Source organism: Sorex fumeus, unplaced genomic scaffold (assembly GCF_029834395.1).
Source record: "Sorex fumeus unplaced genomic scaffold, SorFum_2.1 ptg000063l, whole genome shotgun sequence".
NCBI lineage: Eukaryota > Metazoa > Chordata > Mammalia > Eulipotyphla > Soricidae > Sorex > Sorex fumeus.
In genome coordinates this window covers 515032-532849 of record NW_026606120.1, presented here as the reverse complement: position 1 = coordinate 532849, position 17818 = coordinate 515032, and the positions used below count along the sequence as shown (strand labels likewise).

At 41.8% G+C, this 17818-nt stretch overlaps 2 protein-coding genes across 5 annotated transcripts in view; one reads left to right on the top strand and one right to left on the bottom strand.

Annotated features, from left to right (window-relative positions):
- Positions 1-17818, bottom strand: part of LOC130035299 (rano class II histocompatibility antigen, A beta chain-like) — a 375487-nt gene that overhangs the window by 12966 nt on the left and 344703 nt on the right. Inside the window, exon 6 of one of the 4 annotated variants that reach the window (XM_056126909.1) lies at positions 11691-11729. The exons of the other annotated variants lie outside the window; for them this stretch is intronic. Within the exon in view, the coding sequence (XP_055982884.1) occupies positions 11716-11729 (14 nt within the window). The 3' untranslated portion in view covers positions 11691-11715. Of the gene's footprint in view, positions 1-11690; positions 11730-17818 lie in introns of those variants that run through there. 4 annotated transcript variants of the gene reach the window in all.
- The window catches only part of LOC130035302 (HLA class II histocompatibility antigen, DQ alpha 1 chain-like), a 76892-nt gene that overhangs the window by 44674 nt on the left and 14400 nt on the right, over positions 1-17818 (top strand). The window lies entirely within an intron of this gene.

Genomic DNA, 17818 nt, shown 5'->3' with positions numbered 1-17818 from the left:
TCAACTATCCCTCACACCACTTTATCACAGGATCTTTAACCAATAGCATGATTGAAGTGGCACTATTTGGTGGACACACATAATATTACTTTACCCATTGGCTTTCAATTGGAAGGAAATAAATAATGGCAATGTTCATAAAGTGTTTTATTTAGAAAATTGACCTGCATCGTCCTTAAAGAAAGAATCTATGGAGACAGAAGGCAAATAGGGTTTCAGTACTCACATTTTTTAGTAACTCTTAAAAGAAAAAAATCAGTTTTAACAAAACAAACAAAACCCACCTGGCTAGGTTCCTCTGGGGTGAGTCCTAAACTGGCAAATCTTTCTCTTTTTTTTTTTTTTTTGAGTTCATTAAGATCTCTGTGACTTCTTTGTGGGTAGAGAAAAGTTATTCCTCTTCTATGTTAGTTGTTTCTCTTGCCTGACACAATATAAATACCTGCACATATTCATATACGATGATCCTGCTCAGGTCTACGGAAAAGTATTTGCAGCTTATTCAGATATGTGGCATAGTTTGGCAGCATTTTGTGTTGAAAAATCTAAAATTTTATTTCATCAGGCATAAGGATTTTGATATCTTCAAACACTCTCTGAAGCTAATAAAATGTTATAGCTTCATCAGTAACAAAATTAATGTTCTGTGCTGAGACCACTGATAAACAAGACTGAATCTAATACTTGTAGGCCATACCTGTCCAAACCAAACAGTGCTCAGGGCTGGCTTCTGTTTCTGAGTTCAAGGATACCTCCTAGGAGTGCTCAGTACACTCTAAGTGATATCTGTGTTGGTCAAACCCAGGTCAATAGCATGCAAGGCAAGTGCCATATCTGCTGTATTGTATCTCTGCACTAAAGATATTTTCATTTTTAATCCAGCTTGAATCCTTCTACCTCCATGATTATGAAGTATGATTTTTAATACTTCTATGGAGGAAAGAACCCTTAAGAACCACAGAGATAAGCAACCAAAAGCCATAATGTGCACTCTCATCACTGCTGACTTTGATATTTATAACTTCTGCTACCTCCATGCCTATCATCTTCCCCAGAATCTTTTTGATCCTCAAGAATAGCAATTTACATTGAATGTACCATTTTTGGTGTTCAGTAAACTGGTTTATGTATTCAAATATAAAAAAGACATGCTATCTGTGCCCTAGTTTTTGCTCAGCTTAATGGAGGAAAGAGTATGGTGCAGGAACCAATAGGACATTGTCAATACTGAACATTAGTAGTTGAGACTAACACCAAAATGACAAATCTGTCCCAGTTAATTGAGTCGTGTGACATTTCTGACTAGTTGGGAGCTCAGAACAAGTAGAAGATAAAAAGAATTATTGCATGTATCCGTGTTTTTAAAATTGCGTCAAGAAAATAAATTGTGAGTATAATAAAGATTTGTTGAGGACCTTTCAAGTTCCTGGCTAAGGAAATCATAGTGGGTAAGGAAGAGAGTGAGTCTGGTAATAAACTAGACAAGGTAGGAAATCAGGACATTGGCATGCAGGGCTGTTGGTGGAGGGCATATTGTGGTCAGAAATATGTTTAATGAAAGGTTCACTAAAAAGTTGGTAACTAAGTAAAACTTCAAGAATGTATTAGCGATGTCAAGGAACCTAAAATATAATTTTATTACCAGAGTAAATAACAAAATCACTTCATATACTTTTTATTTTTTTATTATTTTTGTTTTTTATATAATGTAGGATCACTGCTATTTATTCAGGCATAGATTAAGCTGATTGAATTGGGCATAAACTCCCCATTACTTTTTAAAAAATTTTAATTTTATAAGTTGGTTCACAATGTTTGATTACATTCAATATTCAAACACCAATCCACCAATATTACACCTTCCCACCACCAAATTCAGGATGTTTCCATCCCAAGCCCCAATCCCTGTCACAAAAAACAACCAAAATAATATATTTCATATTGTCTGTTATGAAGAACTGCTGAACATGCTTACAAAAAAACCTTTTTTAAATAGAAAGCGGTGTGAAGATTCAAAACTCAACTTGTACATCCAGCTTGCCTGCTTCCCCAGAGGATAATCAATTTCCTCCAGATAAGATAAAATTGAGAGTGTAATCAATTTCCTCCAGATAAGATAAAATTGAGTGTGTAATCAATTTCCTCCACATAAGATAAAATTGAGTGGTTACTGCTAATCTACAGTATCAGAACAAAATCTAAAATATCCCACCACATGAGTCCAAATTCCTTGGAAACGTGGAAATCTTTTAAGACAAGAACGAATGGCAGAGGCACCCCTGCCTCTTCCCAGAGAGGACATTCTGAGCTGGTGGCAATTTGGCAGGGAGGGGTTGGACAGTGACAGGGGTTGCATCTAAAAGGGGCAATGGACTGAGGTGGAGGGATAGAGGCAATCTGATGGTTGAGATGGGGAAATAACATCTGAATCCTAAAATGAATATCTTTTCACTCTTCAAAACTATTGTTGCCTGTGAGTTCACAAAGTAAAATGCAGGGGCTGCTGCTGAGACTTGTATTCACCAGTGGCCCAGAGCTGTCTCTCCATCTCTCTAGGCCTCCCCAACAAAGAGACAGAGACAGTGAGAGAGAGATGACCACAGACTTATGATGAAAATGGCCTATTTATTGCAGAGCTGCTAGCATACTTATAGAACATCTGAAAGGGGGCAAGGGTTGGTAAGGACATAGGTGTGAATGATCATTTACACAGATAAACATTTGTGGAGGAAATTCTCTTGGGGAGATTAACTCAAGAAGACACTGTCTCCCAGGGACATGTATAATGCTTTTTTCTTTCCCTCTAGTTATATGTCATCAATTCTTGCACTCATTTGGGTAAACACAGTAAGTGCCAAAGATCACAAGACTTAGTTCTCTGGGCTGAGAGCAAGCAAGGCTTTTACAGAAAATTCCAGACTAAGTCCTCAGGCCAGTTTAGCTTGTGCTTCCCAAAGCGGGTCCTGTCTCTTAAGTCATAACAGTTTGCATCAAGACCATGCTTTTATGCTTTCTGGAATGTCCCATTTTGATGCCAGGATAGCTTTACCACTCGCCCGCAGGTTTATCCCAGTCCCATGGCAGAACCTCCCTTTTGGGTGTGAGGAACTATAGCAACTGAAGCCTGAGTCAAGTAACTATGACCAAGTAATTATGCCCAGAAATAGATATATTTCGAGTCAACCAACTCCCAAAAATTAGGAGCATAGCATTAATGGTCTTTCTGTGTTTAACTAAGGAACATTGCTGTTTAGTAAGACAAAAGGGAAATATAAGGGGAAAAGAAAAGCAGGTACAAATACAGAAACTTCAATTTAAAAGCAACAGAGTTCAGAATTACCAGAAAGTTTTGGCATATAAGTAACCAAGACTGACTTGAGGAACTAAGAAAATGAGAGGAGAAATACAAAGGAAAGGTTAAAGATAAACTTTAACAAAATTAGCAATGCTAACAAGAGCATGGTAAGCTTCTCCAGGAGAGGAAAAAGGGGTAATTCACTGATGAAGCCTAAAACACTTAGGGTGAATATCCAACAGTTGCCTCAACAACAACAAAATTTTATATACATAAGGATATAAGTATTTGTGTATATATTCTGTTAGAGTCTGGAGTCGATCACCCCTCGAAGACAGAGAACAGAGCTGATAATGCAATTCGCATGGCGAGGTTTATTTTCCACCTAGCATGGGTCCAAGTGTCTACCCAATGCAGCGGGCTTCAACAAGGACCCTGAGCACTAAATTCAGTAAGTTCTTATACTTTTCTTTTGGCCCGCATCGTCCAGCTCAGTCCCTAACAGTTACATTCCAGAGAGCTAATCTTAATTCGGGGATGTAATATTTGACAAAAGCATCTGGGTTTTCTGCTTTTCTTGTTCCTGAAAAAGGCCTAACTTACTCATAGCCTGTCATGGCAGTTCTCCGGCTAAGTGGGTCCTAACAATTTCATGGGAAAATATCATATTTCTCTATAAATTCTCTCCATATCTGTCCTGCTTCCCTTGGAATCACCACTCCCTGATCTTTGAAGCATGTAAACGATGATATTTCAATTAAAATATAAATCTCAAATCACTGTATCATTGTATCACTGTCATCCTGTTCTTCATTGATTTGCTCAAGTGGACGCCAGGAATGTCTCCATTTATCCCTCTCATGAGATTTTCGTAGCTTCTCCTTATTTGTCCTTCCCACTGTATTACAGGCTCTTTCAGGGTCTGGGAAATGAAGCCCTTTATAGTTCCTTTTTTTTTTTTTTTTTGGCATATCGAATCTCCTGACCCGTGCCAATGTGTCTTCACCAGGACCTCTCAATTGGGATGGGTTGAGTCTCCCTCCCCATCCCAAGCAGAACCCCAGCAGCCAAAAATCTCCTGAACCCAGCCACAGTCATGCTCAAGGCCACTCTCCGTACACTCTGATGACCTCACGCATGAAGGAACCTGCAGAGAAAACCAAGGTGTGAGAGACCACATGGCTGAGACCTCCAAGCCTGCTCTGATAGGGGCTGTGCATACTTAACCCAGACCCCCCATTCCCCGTTTCCCAGTAAATTGGCAGCCACACCCACAAACTCCCCCACCCCCCCAGGGCCATGTAATCTCATCAATGACCAAGATCCAGAGAATATAATACAAAGATCCTGGAAAAGAGCGACACAGTATTTCTCACCCCTGCACTTATAAAAGCCTCTGTTCCTCTTGGAAACCGCAGCAAACTACCAAGAGTATCCCGCCCACATGGCAGAGCCTGGCAAGCTACCCATGGAGTAATTGATAAATTTTAAATGTAAATAAAAGTAAAAGTAAAAAAGTAAAAGGCCCTCCCGTTGATCATCGATTTGCTCGAGCGGGCCCAGTAACGTCTCCATTGGAGACTTTGTTGTTACTGTGTCTGGCATATCGAATACTCTCAGTAGCTTGCCGGGCTCTCCGAGAGGGGCGGAGGAATCGAACTCAGGTCGACCATGTTGGCCGCTTGTAAGGCGAACGCCCTACCCGCTGTGCTATATTAATGAACAAATGGTCTATTTAGCCAGAGGCCCAGAGATGTATTTCAGATGGTAAAACTTAGTGTGAGACCGTGAGTTCGGTCCTTGGCTACTCAAGTCCCCCAGCAACACTGGATACACACTTGATGGCCCCTAGGAACTCCAGGTATGGCTTCGATGGCACCCAAACCTGCCCCACCCCTGCCAGAGCCCCAAACTACCAGGTCAGCACTGTCAAGATGAAGCCCTGAGAGTGGGACCTATATTTTTAAAAGTTTATTCAGAAAACAATGAGAACAAAATTTGTTGGATTGCCTGGCATTTTTCCCTATAAATTGTCAAATAAATCAACTTGTAGTATTCCTACATTTTTCTTAAGCAGATTGACAATCAGGCTTAATTGATGGAAACTGTGCTAACTGCCAACCTTTTATAATATTTGCCTTTTTCAAATTTGAGGGAAAATCCCCAGGAGCCTTTGTACATTAGCTGGACTTGTGATAGACGTTCTAATGATGATGAAAACTTCCATAGCTCACTGCCTCTTCAGAGAGCCCAGATCTAGGAATTGACTAGGTCTCTGGAGGCTTATGGCCAGGTGCATTACACCCTAACCAAATAACACAGAGTCTTCAAAGGTCTCTATCCAAAACCAGACTTTTCCTTCCATAGAGAAGAATTCGACTATATTTCTTTTTTCCCAAACTCTGCAGAGTAGGAAACAGAGTTTCACTTTTGGGTCTCAGAGATGGAAGAAAAAGAAAAGGTACCTCTCTCTCTGCCAGGAGCAAGACAAATGCCAGTGAATCCATTGGACAAGTATTAAGAAGTCTCAGAAAGTAAATTAAAAAGATTCATAGTCCAAGGTATTTTCTGGGTCACATGATACTCATCAACTATTGGAGTCAGTGATCAAGAAATTTAGACAGCAATGGTCTCTGTAGCTTCATTATCTGAAAATCACAATTTGCTACCCCAGGAGTGAGAGTGTTAATTTTACGGGGTATGAGTTTTTTTTTATTAGTGAAGCACCATGAGGTACAGTTGTACACTTACAAATTTTTGTGCTTGGGTTTCAGTTATACAATGATCAAGCACCCATCCCTCCACCAGTGCCCATTCTCCACCACCACTGATTCCAGTATCCCTCCCACCCCCCATCCCCCACCCCTGTCCCACCCTGTCTCTGTGGCAGGGCATTCCCTTTTGTTCTCTCTCTATTTTGGGTGCTGTGGTTTGCAAAAGAGGCATTGTGTGGTGATCATGTTTTGTCTATAGTCTACTTTCAGCATGCATCTCCCATCTTGGGAGATGGGAGACGCATGCTGAAAGGGAGGATCCTCCCAACACCCTTTATTTGGTTTCCCTTCTCTATCTGAGCTGCCTTTTTGGAGTATGAGATTTTTATTTCAAACTAAGTAGGGAACAAATGCATGGAATGATTATCACTAATTCTGAGTTAGTTTGCATAAAGTGCCCAGATCATAATTAGGACCATAGAATGATTGATACCAATATGAAGAACTATTATTTCCTATCCCCTAAATCCCAAATTCTATATGGCATCATTACACAAACCTCCTCACTTCATTTTCTTAAATACGAAAATTTCATTTTTTTTCTTACATGGTTTTTTTGTTTTTGATTTTCTGTACTATGCTTAGCAGTGCTAAGAACTTACTAGTCCTGACCCTGTACTCAGGGGTCACTCCTGAATTCAGATAGACCATATGCAGGGTAAGCACCGTACTATCTCTCCAGATCCTTACATTCCCACTTTTGTACACTACTTTGAAATGTAGCATAATAGAGATATGATATCAAGCATTTATATATAAAGTTTAACAAACACTAGAAATATCAAATAGTCAATAACTGGGTCCAGAATAACTATGAATCAAAAGATACCATAACACCATGTGCACTTCCCAGAAGTACGTTCATTATGACCCACTTAATCTTGTTTTGCTTTTGTCAACTTTGTATAATCTGTGAATGTAGTCATTTATAACGTAGATAAGGATATCCTTCTTTAAATCTCCCATAAATAAATGTGTATTTCCTTGCTTCTTTTTCTAACATTATGTGTAAGGAGGCTGCTCACAGATCTTTTTTAGAGCAGTTGTACACTTATTTTTATTGTGTTGTGGATTATTTTTTTGGATGCACAATTATGTACTTACCCATCTAATCTGGATACTCTTTTGAGTTACTGCCAGTGTTTTTTTTATATATCTTGAAGCTTTGATTCTCTATTTTTCATCTGAATTGTACTAATATTGGAATTGTTTGGAACCCCTAGGATTGCAAATTATTACTATGCCTATGTTCAACTTTAAATTTTAGTGTCCAACTGCTATTCAAATAGCTTTTCTCTGTGTACACTCATGACTCATTTACACAAGAACTCAATTTTGGCAGTGTTTGATGTTTTAGTTTCATTTTGAGCAGCAGAAACCGTAGAGAATCCAGGGTACAATATCATGATCACAGCCGACAGAACTGGAGATTCAGTGCAAGGGCCATGGATGTGGTACCATTCAAGACATGTGGCCCTAGAGATTTCAGGACACATCAGCGGTGTTTAATCTAAGCCACACCCAATGATACCTAGGAGGCCATAAGGACCTACATTCAGACCTGAGTTGACTACATGCAAGTCATGTGCCATAACCCTTGTATTATTTCAACATCCCCATACCTTGCTTTTTGTTCCACCTCCGTGGAGGGCATGAGTAGTTTTTCATAGAATGTTTTGTTTGTATTTCTCTAATTACTAGTAATTAATAGTATATAATTATAGTAGAGAATAAATAACCAGAGCTGCAAATATTTACTTTTCATTGGCAATTTCTTTTTGAACTACCTTCTTAGATAGTTCCATTTTTATATAAAGTTTTGCTTAATTATTTGTTTTTAAAATGTTAAAAAATGTATTTTAAACGGGCCTATTTTTTAAAATATTTTTACTAGTGAGATACTATGGGTATAGTTGTAGACTTACAAATTTTTGTGCTTGGGTTTCAGTTATACAATGATCAAATACCCATCCCTCCACCAGTACCCATTTCCCACCACCACGGGTCCAAGTATCCCTCCCACCCCCCTCCCCCTCATCCCACCCTGCCTCTGTGGCAGGGCATTCCCTTTTAATCTCTCTCTACTATTGGGTGTTGTGGTTTGCAAAAGAGGCAGTGAATGGCAATCATGTTTGGTCTATTTTGTCTATAGTCTACTTTCAGCATGCTTCTCCCATCCTGAGAGTATCTTCCCAACACCCTTTATTTGGTGCTACCTTCTCTGAGCTCCCTTTTCTCCTAGCATGTGTGGCTGGCCTGGAAGCCATGGAGCAAAATTCCTGGTACTAATCTGGGCCATTCTTGGGTGTCAGTCTCCTATTTTGTTACTTTATGTTCCCCAGATGAATGCAATCTTTCTATGTCTATCCCTCTCTCTCTGAGTTATTTCGCTTAACATGATACTTTCCACGTAGTACCACTTGTATGTAAATTTTATGACTTTATCTCTTCTAACAGCTACTTAGTACTCCATTGTGTAAATGTACCAAAGTTTCTTTAACCAGACATCTGTTCTTGGGCACTCAGGTTTTTTCCAGATTCTGGCTGCAATGAAGAAACAAGTGCAGATGTCACTTCGACTATAATTTTTTGCCTCTCTGGGATATATTACTAGGAGTGGTATTGCTGGGTCAAATGGGAGCTCAATTTCTAATTTTTTGAGAATCGTCCATACTGTTTTCCAAAAGGGCTGAACCAGTCGGCATTCCCACCAATAGTGAAGGAGGGTTCCTTTCTCGCCACATCTGCGCCAGCACTGGTTGCTTTTGTTCTTGTGGATGTGCACCAGTCTCTGTGGTGTGAAATGATGTCTCGTTGTGTTTTTGATCCGCATCTCCCTGGTGATTAATGATGTGGAGCATTTTCTCATGTGCCTTTTAGCCATTCGGATTTCTTCTTTGAGAAAGTTTCTATTCATTTCATCGCCCCATTTTTTGATGGGGTTGGATGTTTTCTTCTTGTGGAGTTCAACCAGTACTTTGTAAATCCTTGATATCAACCCCTTGTCAGATGTGTCTTTCCCATTCTGTAGAATGTCTTTGTATTTTGGTCACGGTTTCCTTTGAGGTGCAGAAGCTTCTAGTTTAAGATAGTCCCATTTGTCTATCTCTGTTTTCACTTGCTTGGCCAGTGGCATGACATCTCTGAAGACACCATTAGCTTCAATGTCATGGAGGTTTTTGCCAACTTTTTCTTCAATGTACCTTATGGATTCTGGTTTGATGTTGAGGTCTTTAATCCACTTTTATCTTACTTTTGTACATGGCGTTAAGCAGAGATCTGAGCCCACTTTTTTGCAAAACGGGCCTATCTCCAATGCATACTTTGCAGATACTTGCATGTACTTCATGGTTTCTTGTAAATCCACTCTGTGTATGTGTGTGTGTGTGTGTGTGTGTGTGTGTGTTTTCTCAAAAAAAAGACCTAAAGAAGAAATTAAATATTTCTCAGAAACAAAAAAATATTGATAAAGAATGAATGGAAAACATTCTCATTTGATTGCAAAACTGAAATTCTCCAACTATGTGGGGTGTTGAAGTGAGGGAGAAGTGATGAATTTGGGGAAGTGGCAGTGGAAGGAAAGGGGGTTAGAAGTGATATCAGGGCAGGGATTGAGGTTCTGGGATGTTTTAGTGGTGAAGGTGCTTGATTTCAGTCCTAAAATCCATGAGAGTTAACACTATTGGAACTAACCTATATTTAAAGACTAAATAGATAAAACGTTTATCTCAAAATAGTTACATCCTTAGTCCCAATAAAGCTCCAACTGTTGTTGATATAATTTAGAGCTCCTGTTTGGAAAAATGTCTTAAAAGACAATTTGTGAACCAGAATAGAAAGGATCTTTGTAAAATTTGGGCTCTTGAAGCCTAGTGGGTGTTGGGAACTACCGATTATGAAATAAATAAGTCTTGTTATATAATGTGCTTCTGGGTGATTATAGTTAATAAACTTGTATATTTTATTTTTTGAAGTTTTCAATGTTTATTGATGAAATTAAACTCTAACCTCGGGGTAGGGATCACTCCTGGTAATTCTTGGGCTAAAATGTGGTGCTGGGGATTAAACAGGGGCCTCCCATACACAAAATATATACTCTAGCCCTTGAAAGTATCTCCTCAGCCATGATTCTTAAAGAAATGTTTTCTCGTTTCTAGGAGAATGATGATAAAGATCTTTTTTATTTTTATTAGTGAAACACCATGAGGTACAGTTGTAGACTTACAAATTTTGTGCTTGGATTTCAGTTATACAATGATCCAGTACACATCCCTCCACCAGTGCCCATTTTCCACCTCCAATGCTCCCACTATCCCTCCCACCCCCCCACCCCACCATCCCACCCCACCCCAGTGGCAGGGCATTCCCTTTTGTTCTCTCTCTCCTTTTGGGTGCTGTGGCTTACAAAAGAGGCATTGAGTGGCAATCGTGTTCGGTCTATAGTCTATTTTCAGCATGTATCTCTCATCCTGGGAGGATCCTCCCAATACCCTTTACTTGGTACTCCCCTCTCTATCAAATAACTCTCATTCAAATAACTTTTCTCTGGGCACACTCTCATGATCCATTTACACAAGAACTCAATTCTTGTTAGTTTTTGTTTCATTTTGAGGACTGGAGTCCTCAAGGAATCCAGGGTACCATCTCATGATCTCAGCAGATAGAGCTGGAGATTCAGTGCAAGGGCAAATGGATGTGGTACCACTCACGACATGTGGATCCAGAGATTGCAAACCACAGAGCAGTCTTTAAAGGCCTCTAGAGGGGCTGGAGCAATAGCACAGTGGGTAGGCTGTTTGCCTTGCATATGGCCAACCCAGCATCCCATATGTTCTCACCGAGCACTGCCAGGAGTGATTCCTGACTGCAAAGCCAGGAGTAACCCCTGAGCATCGCTGGGTGTAACCCAAAAAGCAAATAAATAAACAAATAAATTTAAAGGCCTCTAGAGCCACACCCTGTGATGCTTAGGAGAACATATGGACCTGGGTTCAGTTCTGAGTTGACTATTTACAAGTCATTTGCCATAACATTTGTATTATCTCAACATCCCCATACATTGTCTTATGTTCCACCTGTCTGGAGGACATGAGTAGTGTTTCACAGAATGTTTTGCTTCTATTCCTCTAATGACTAATGAGAATAAACAATCAACTCTGCAAACATTTTTTTTCCACTGGCAATTTCTTTTTTGGAACTACCTTCTTGTAAATCCACTCATAAATAAGTGTTATAAACCAAAACTAATATAACGTCATATCAATTTAAAATCTAATTAGCATAAATTAGAAATTTCATGATTTATACTATTCATAATAGTGTTTAATTCTGTAAATCTCTATAGCCTGGTATATAGTTTAAATTGCTTCTCTTTAACAGCAATTGGACACACAGTGGGAAAGAAAAAGCCATTGTCTTCATTGCTGCAGCACAAACAGGCTCTGGGGTCAGTGCAGGATGAAACTTCACAGCCAGGCTCTCCTTGTAGAGATTACAGGAAGTGATCTAATGACTGTCATAGAGTCAGAGGTTTCCAATCTCAGAGACAGAAACTTGCAGGCAACTGGAATATGTGCAGTTACAGGCAGGTATTACAGAAGAGGAGAAAGAAGTATCCATCAAAATCCTTCAGGAAATCATCAGGAGTCAGTGCAGGAGCCCTGTAGAAGAGAGAGTGATGAGCGCTGTGCACCCCTACGAATGGAACCTCTTTCCTCTCCTTAGAGAAATCAGATTGAGAAAGCTGAGAGCCTTCTCACATGGTCTTCACTTCCCATGACATCTGAATTAAGATCAATTTATCTAAAAATCAAATGGCAACTAACAGATCTGTTCTGAATGGTGGGAAGCAGAGTTGTTATCTGGCTGAAGGATATGAAGACTTCAATTTTTTTATAAATCTAATTAAAATTCAACTTTTACACCAATAGTAGCTAATTTCCACTTTTAGTTGCTACTTTCACATTTTTGTTTCTATTTCTTGTTGTGTGTGTGGGACATACGCAGCAGTTCTCAAAATTTACTTTGAGTTTGCTGCTCAGAGATCACACCCTGCTTAGCTCAAGGAATTACTTGGGGTACTGGAACTGGAACCCAGGATAGTAGTGTGCAAGGCAAGGCAAGCACTCTACCCTTTATACTACCTCTCTACACAAATATACAATCATCTCTAACTACACACAGGAAGTAGCACCAATATGTGAACACTGTATGGAAAATTCTAATACCTAACACCCAAGCTGTATCTCTGACTGCAAGTTTCATAGAAAGATTCCACCAATGTGTGTCCTCTTCTGAAGGAAGAAGCTCAGCAGTTTCTATAGAAACTAAGTATGATTCTCTACTAACTGTCGATTTTGTAAGGGGAAATATGTCACAAGTTGAGGTCACTGTGTCTGATATGTTCACCTTACACGCTTTCCTCCTTTACTTATTCCTTCCCCAACCCCACGTTGAATCAGAGCAAAAAAAGAGACCTGTTGGCAAAGACCCATGAGGTCCTACAAAAGGCAGTTAGAGTGACAAAGCTTTCATTACTCAAATCAACAGTTTCTCCCCAGGAGCCCAAAGGCACACCTGCATGACTATATTCATTGCAGCACTGTTCACAATAGCCAGAATCTGAAAACAATAGGAGTGTCCAAGTGTCTGAGAACAGATTACTGTTTAAAGAAACTATGGTACATCCAAACAATGTAATATTATGTAGATGTTTGGAAAAGTGAAGTTACAAAATTTGCTTATAAATGGATGCACACAGAGTATCATGTTGAGTGAAATGACTCAGGAGAGGAACAGACATAACAGGATATGAGAGTAATATCCAGGGGCAGTAGAAACAAGGGCCAGGAGGATTGGTTGGGGGAGAAGTGAGTTTGGATGGAGAAGGGACCACTATGACCAAGATAGTTGGAAATTATCACTCTGGATAGGAACTGAGTGCTGAAAATAGGTAACTAACAAAGACGATTACCTTTCTGTATCTGTACTGCAAACCATAATGCCCAAAGGTGGGGAGAAAGAGAGACAAACAGAGAGAGAGAGAGAGAGAGAGAGAGAGAGAGAGAGAGAGAGAGAGAGAGAGAGAGAGAGAGAGAGAGAAGTAAAGTGCCTGCCATTAGAGACCCAGGACAAGGATCGGGGAGGAGGCAGGAGAGAACCTGGGGATATAGTGGGATATAGGTGGTGGGAAATATACACTGGTAGAGAAATGGGTGTTTGAAGATTGTGTGACTAAAACTGGCCCATCATGAACAGCTTTGTAATTTAATCCAAAAAACCAGACTTGCTTATTTTGCAGTTAGACATTATTATCATAAATGATTTCAGTAAAACTCTATTTTGAGATTTTTGCAGAGGTTGTTTTGGTGACTGAGAACATGGTGTGAGTGTTGAAGTGTAAGTAAGACTTACACTGTTAGAGGCAGCTGGCGATCTCAGCACCCCAACTGAATGGCATAATTTCAAATTTGGCCTTTCACTCTAATTTCGGTTCTGCTGCCTTGTCTGATTAGAATTGTAGTCAGGTATATAGAGTTCTAAAAAATTTTTCCCTTACAGATTTGCGGTAACAAATAGGCAACCGTTTGCGAGAAAAGTATTGACTTTATGTATTGACTTTATATATTATATATTGACTGTATAACATTCGAATGTAGGCAGAAGAAAGCAAAGGAGGGAAAACTCTGCTAAAAGTTAGGAGAACCTGCGTTGAAACAAGGATTAATCTGTAAATTTTAAGACTCCTGAGAGAGTATTATTTTTTACCCATCAACACTGAAATATAGGGAAGAAAATACTCTCGGAGGACAGGGTGGGGGAGGGAACCTAGAAAAACCTACGGCTCCGCCCTCTAGTGCCCTCTGGTGGTGCGCTTGCTGTAACAGCACCTCCAAGATAAATTCCTGTTTTTAAGAACAGACCGGGTTAGAGGGATAGCACAGCGGGTAGGGCGTTTGTCTTGTACTCAGCCAACATGGTCCACGCGAGTTCGATTCCTTCTCCCCTCTCGGAGAGCCCGGTAAGCTACCGAGAGTATCTCCCCCGCACGGCAGAGCCTGGCAAGCTTGTATTAATATGCCAAAATGCCAAACAGAGTAACAACAAGTCTCACAAAGGAGATTTTACTGGGCCCAAATTGATGAACAATGGGAGGCAGCTCCGTGACGCCCTGCGGGAAAGTTCCAGGCGAGTTCCCTAAGGGCCCCCGTCCCTGCCTCTCCCCACCGACATGCTCCTGCTGTCACCCTCGGGTCCGCGCAGGGTCCGGATGCGCCCTCTGCCCGACTCCCCTGCCGAGATTCATACCCGCGGCCGGCTCCCTGAGCTCACCTTCTGGCTCAAGGCCATGGAGAGGAATATCTCATCGTTTTCTTTGCAAGCCGTGTCCACCTCGTCCAGCTTCTGCTCCAGGAAGTTCTTCTGTGAGTTCCAGTACTCGGCGTCCTGCTCCCCGTCCTTGCTCGCCGCCATGAACTCCCCCACGTAGCTGTCGAAGCGCACGGTCTCCACGCGGTTGGTGATGTATCCGGTCACGGTCAGCACCCACTGCATCCCATTTGTGTTGTAAAGTAGCACTGGCCCTTCGTCTGCTCCACTAGAGTCCCTGCGGGAATCACCGCTAGTGAGGCCACCGCCAGGGACACAAGGCCAGCTGGGCCACTCCCGGCCGCAGGTAGGAGGATGAGATCCGAACCCCTGAAACCAGCCAGAACCTGCTTCCGAGCACCCACAGACCCCTGGGCCCCGGAGCCTCTTTCCTGACTCCAGGCCTGCCAGAAGGTGTCTAGGGCCATCTCTGGGTGGGGGTGTGGGGGCAAAGCTTGTCTGGGGACAGACCTGGGACCTGTGAGTTCAGTAGAGAGGGCAGAAGCACTGACTGTCTGGGTCCCTGGAATTAGAACAAGGGACCTCGACGGAAAATTTGTTTTCCATAGGAATCCCAGGAAGGATCCACCTGAGCGCTGCAGTTCAAGGGACCGACCAAATGTCTACAGCTAATTTTGTCCCTTTCCTGACAAGGATATTTCCTTGGGCCTCCCTTCCCTTCTCTCTCCTCAACAGGAGATCCCAATTTCTGTCATAGTAGAAAGAGTTGCACAGCCAGAGTCTTATGAAGGATTATTATCTTTTTGAAAAGAACACAAGAGTTGCTGGAGCAACTCTTGGGAAGGGTGTTTGCCTTGCACGCAACGAACCCAGGTTCGATTCCCAGCATCCCATATCATCCCCCAAGCACCACCAGGAGTAATGCTTGAGTGCAAAGCCAGGAGTAATCTGTGCATCGCGGGGGATGACCCAAAAAGCCAAGAAAAAAAAACCACAAAATTTCTGATTCAATCCATTGGATTCTGATTAAACTATGCTAGTTACCAGCTTGTGTACATTAAATCAAATAAACTCACCATAAACATAATTATATAAAAATTGCCAGACCTACAGATGGAGAGGTAGAATAATTGGAAGTTAATTTATATCAAGATACTAACGCTGTCTAAAATGGTTTCTCAGCATGCATTATTTTTTTTCTTTGCATTCTCCATTCTCCAAATTTAGTCCATTGTCAGTTCAAGCCACTGAATTCCACTCAATTCCTTGTTTAATCACAAAATCCCAAAAGCCAAAGTCCCTATCAGGAATCAGGTACACTTAGATACCTTGAGTTTGCCTCCACAGGCCCTGCACTCAAATCAGAAATGCAAAGTCCTTTCCTAGCACCTGAGACTACTGCAAACCTGTGTTTTCACAATCTAAAATCCAACAGCATTTAGTCAAAGCAAATCACATGGACTACTGTGTGTTCTCTGGAGGAAATCATTGGTTTTTAAAAAAAAATCATCTTATCCTGTATTTGTTGGTAGTGAACACTCCCAAGTGATTGTGTCTCCTCCCAACAACCCACCAAGCTTTAGATCTTGAAATGAGGATTATCCTCACCTTACCACTAATAAGATTGTAAAATAGCTCTATTTTCCCAAGAGGAAATTTGTGAATGAAGATTGTTTCCTAAGATCAAAGATTCCTCCACTCAAACCCAAAGGGCCCTCATCACCTTTCCCCCAAGGTAGTGGCTATGGAGTCTGCACTTACTTGGAGTGTCTCTGCCCTCAGTCACTGGAGTGCTCCACACGACTACAATCACATCACAGCTACTATCCCCAGGCCTCTGGGGATGCACCAAGCCATCTTCCAACACACAATCTGAGAACAAAAGAAAAGCTTATTTTAATCAATACAGCTCAAGTCTAATGAAAATGTACCAATTTCAAAGAAGTAAAAAAACCTATGAAGGCTTTCAAGAACCATAGCGTTGGAGAATACTTAGCTAAGGAACCAATCATCAATGGAGTTAAAGCACCTCATTCGTCTCTAGGCAGACATGCTTTAGAGTATGCTTTTCTTATCATAGACTCAGGGATTAGACTTCCTAATAACTGCGTAACTCACCTATCCCTCACACCATTTTATCACAGGATCTTTAACCAGTAGCATTATTGAAGTGGCACTACCTGGTGGACACTAATGATATTACTTTACCCATAGGCTGTTCCCCGCCGGGGTCCCTTGGAGGGGAGCGGGTTGAGCTTTCCTCCCCGCCCCGACCAGGGCTCCGGCAGCCGAAGACCTCCAGGACCAGTCACCACCATGCCGAGACCACTCTCCGCACACATGAAGGTACTGGCAGAGGGACAAAGCCACGCGGGTTCCGGGGCCGAGATCTCCAAACTTACTCAGATTGGAGTTGAGCATCCTTCACCCAGATCCTCCAAATTCCAGTAGGCGGGGGTCACACCCACCACCTGGCCCCCTGGCACCGTGTAGTCCCATCAGCGGCCAAGACTCAGAGACTATAAAATCCAGCTCCCAGATGAGACCAGTGCAGTCTCCTGCCCCTGCGCCTGGCTGTTCCTCACCGGGGTCCCTTGGAGGGGAGCGGGTTGAGCTTTCCTCCCCGCCCCGACCAGGGCTCCAGCAGCGGAAGACCTCCAGGACCAGCCACCACCATGCCGAGACCACTCTCCGCACACATGAAGGTACTGGCAGAGGGACAAAGCCACGCGGGTTCCGGGGCCGAGATCTCCAAGCCTACTCGGATTGGAGTTGAGCATCCTCCACCCAGATCCTCCAAATTCCAGTAGGCGGGGGTCACACCCACCACCTGGCCTCCTGACACCGTGTAATCCCATCAGCGGCCAAGACTCAGAGACTATAAAATCCAGCTCCCGAACCGCGCGGCCGACATCTTATCAGGACATCTTTTTATGACATCTTATTATCTCATTCCTACTTTGCACAAACTTGCAGGCTATCGAATGTAGCCTGCCCACAGGGCAGAGTCTGGCAAACTCCCCGTGGCGTACCAAATATGCCAGATACCAGTAACAATGATGGGTCTCATTCTCCTAAAGAGCCTGGAATATAATCTCAGGGCTAGGATGAAAGAGACGTTACTGGGGCCTGCTCGAGGCAATCAACGAATAACAGGATGATGAATGAATGAATGAATGAATGAATAGGCTTTATTGGAAGGAAATAAATAAGTAATGGCAACTTTGCTTGGACAATTGACCTGCATCTTCCTTAAAGAAAGAATCTATGGAGACAGAAGGCAAGTAGGGTTTCAGGACTGAGCTGTTCGATGTAACTCTTTAAAGAAAAAATCAGTTTTTGCAAAGCAGGTTTCTCTGGGTTGCGCCCTAAGGTGGCAAGTCGTCTTCTTCTTCTTTTTTTTTTTTTTGCATGGGACTAA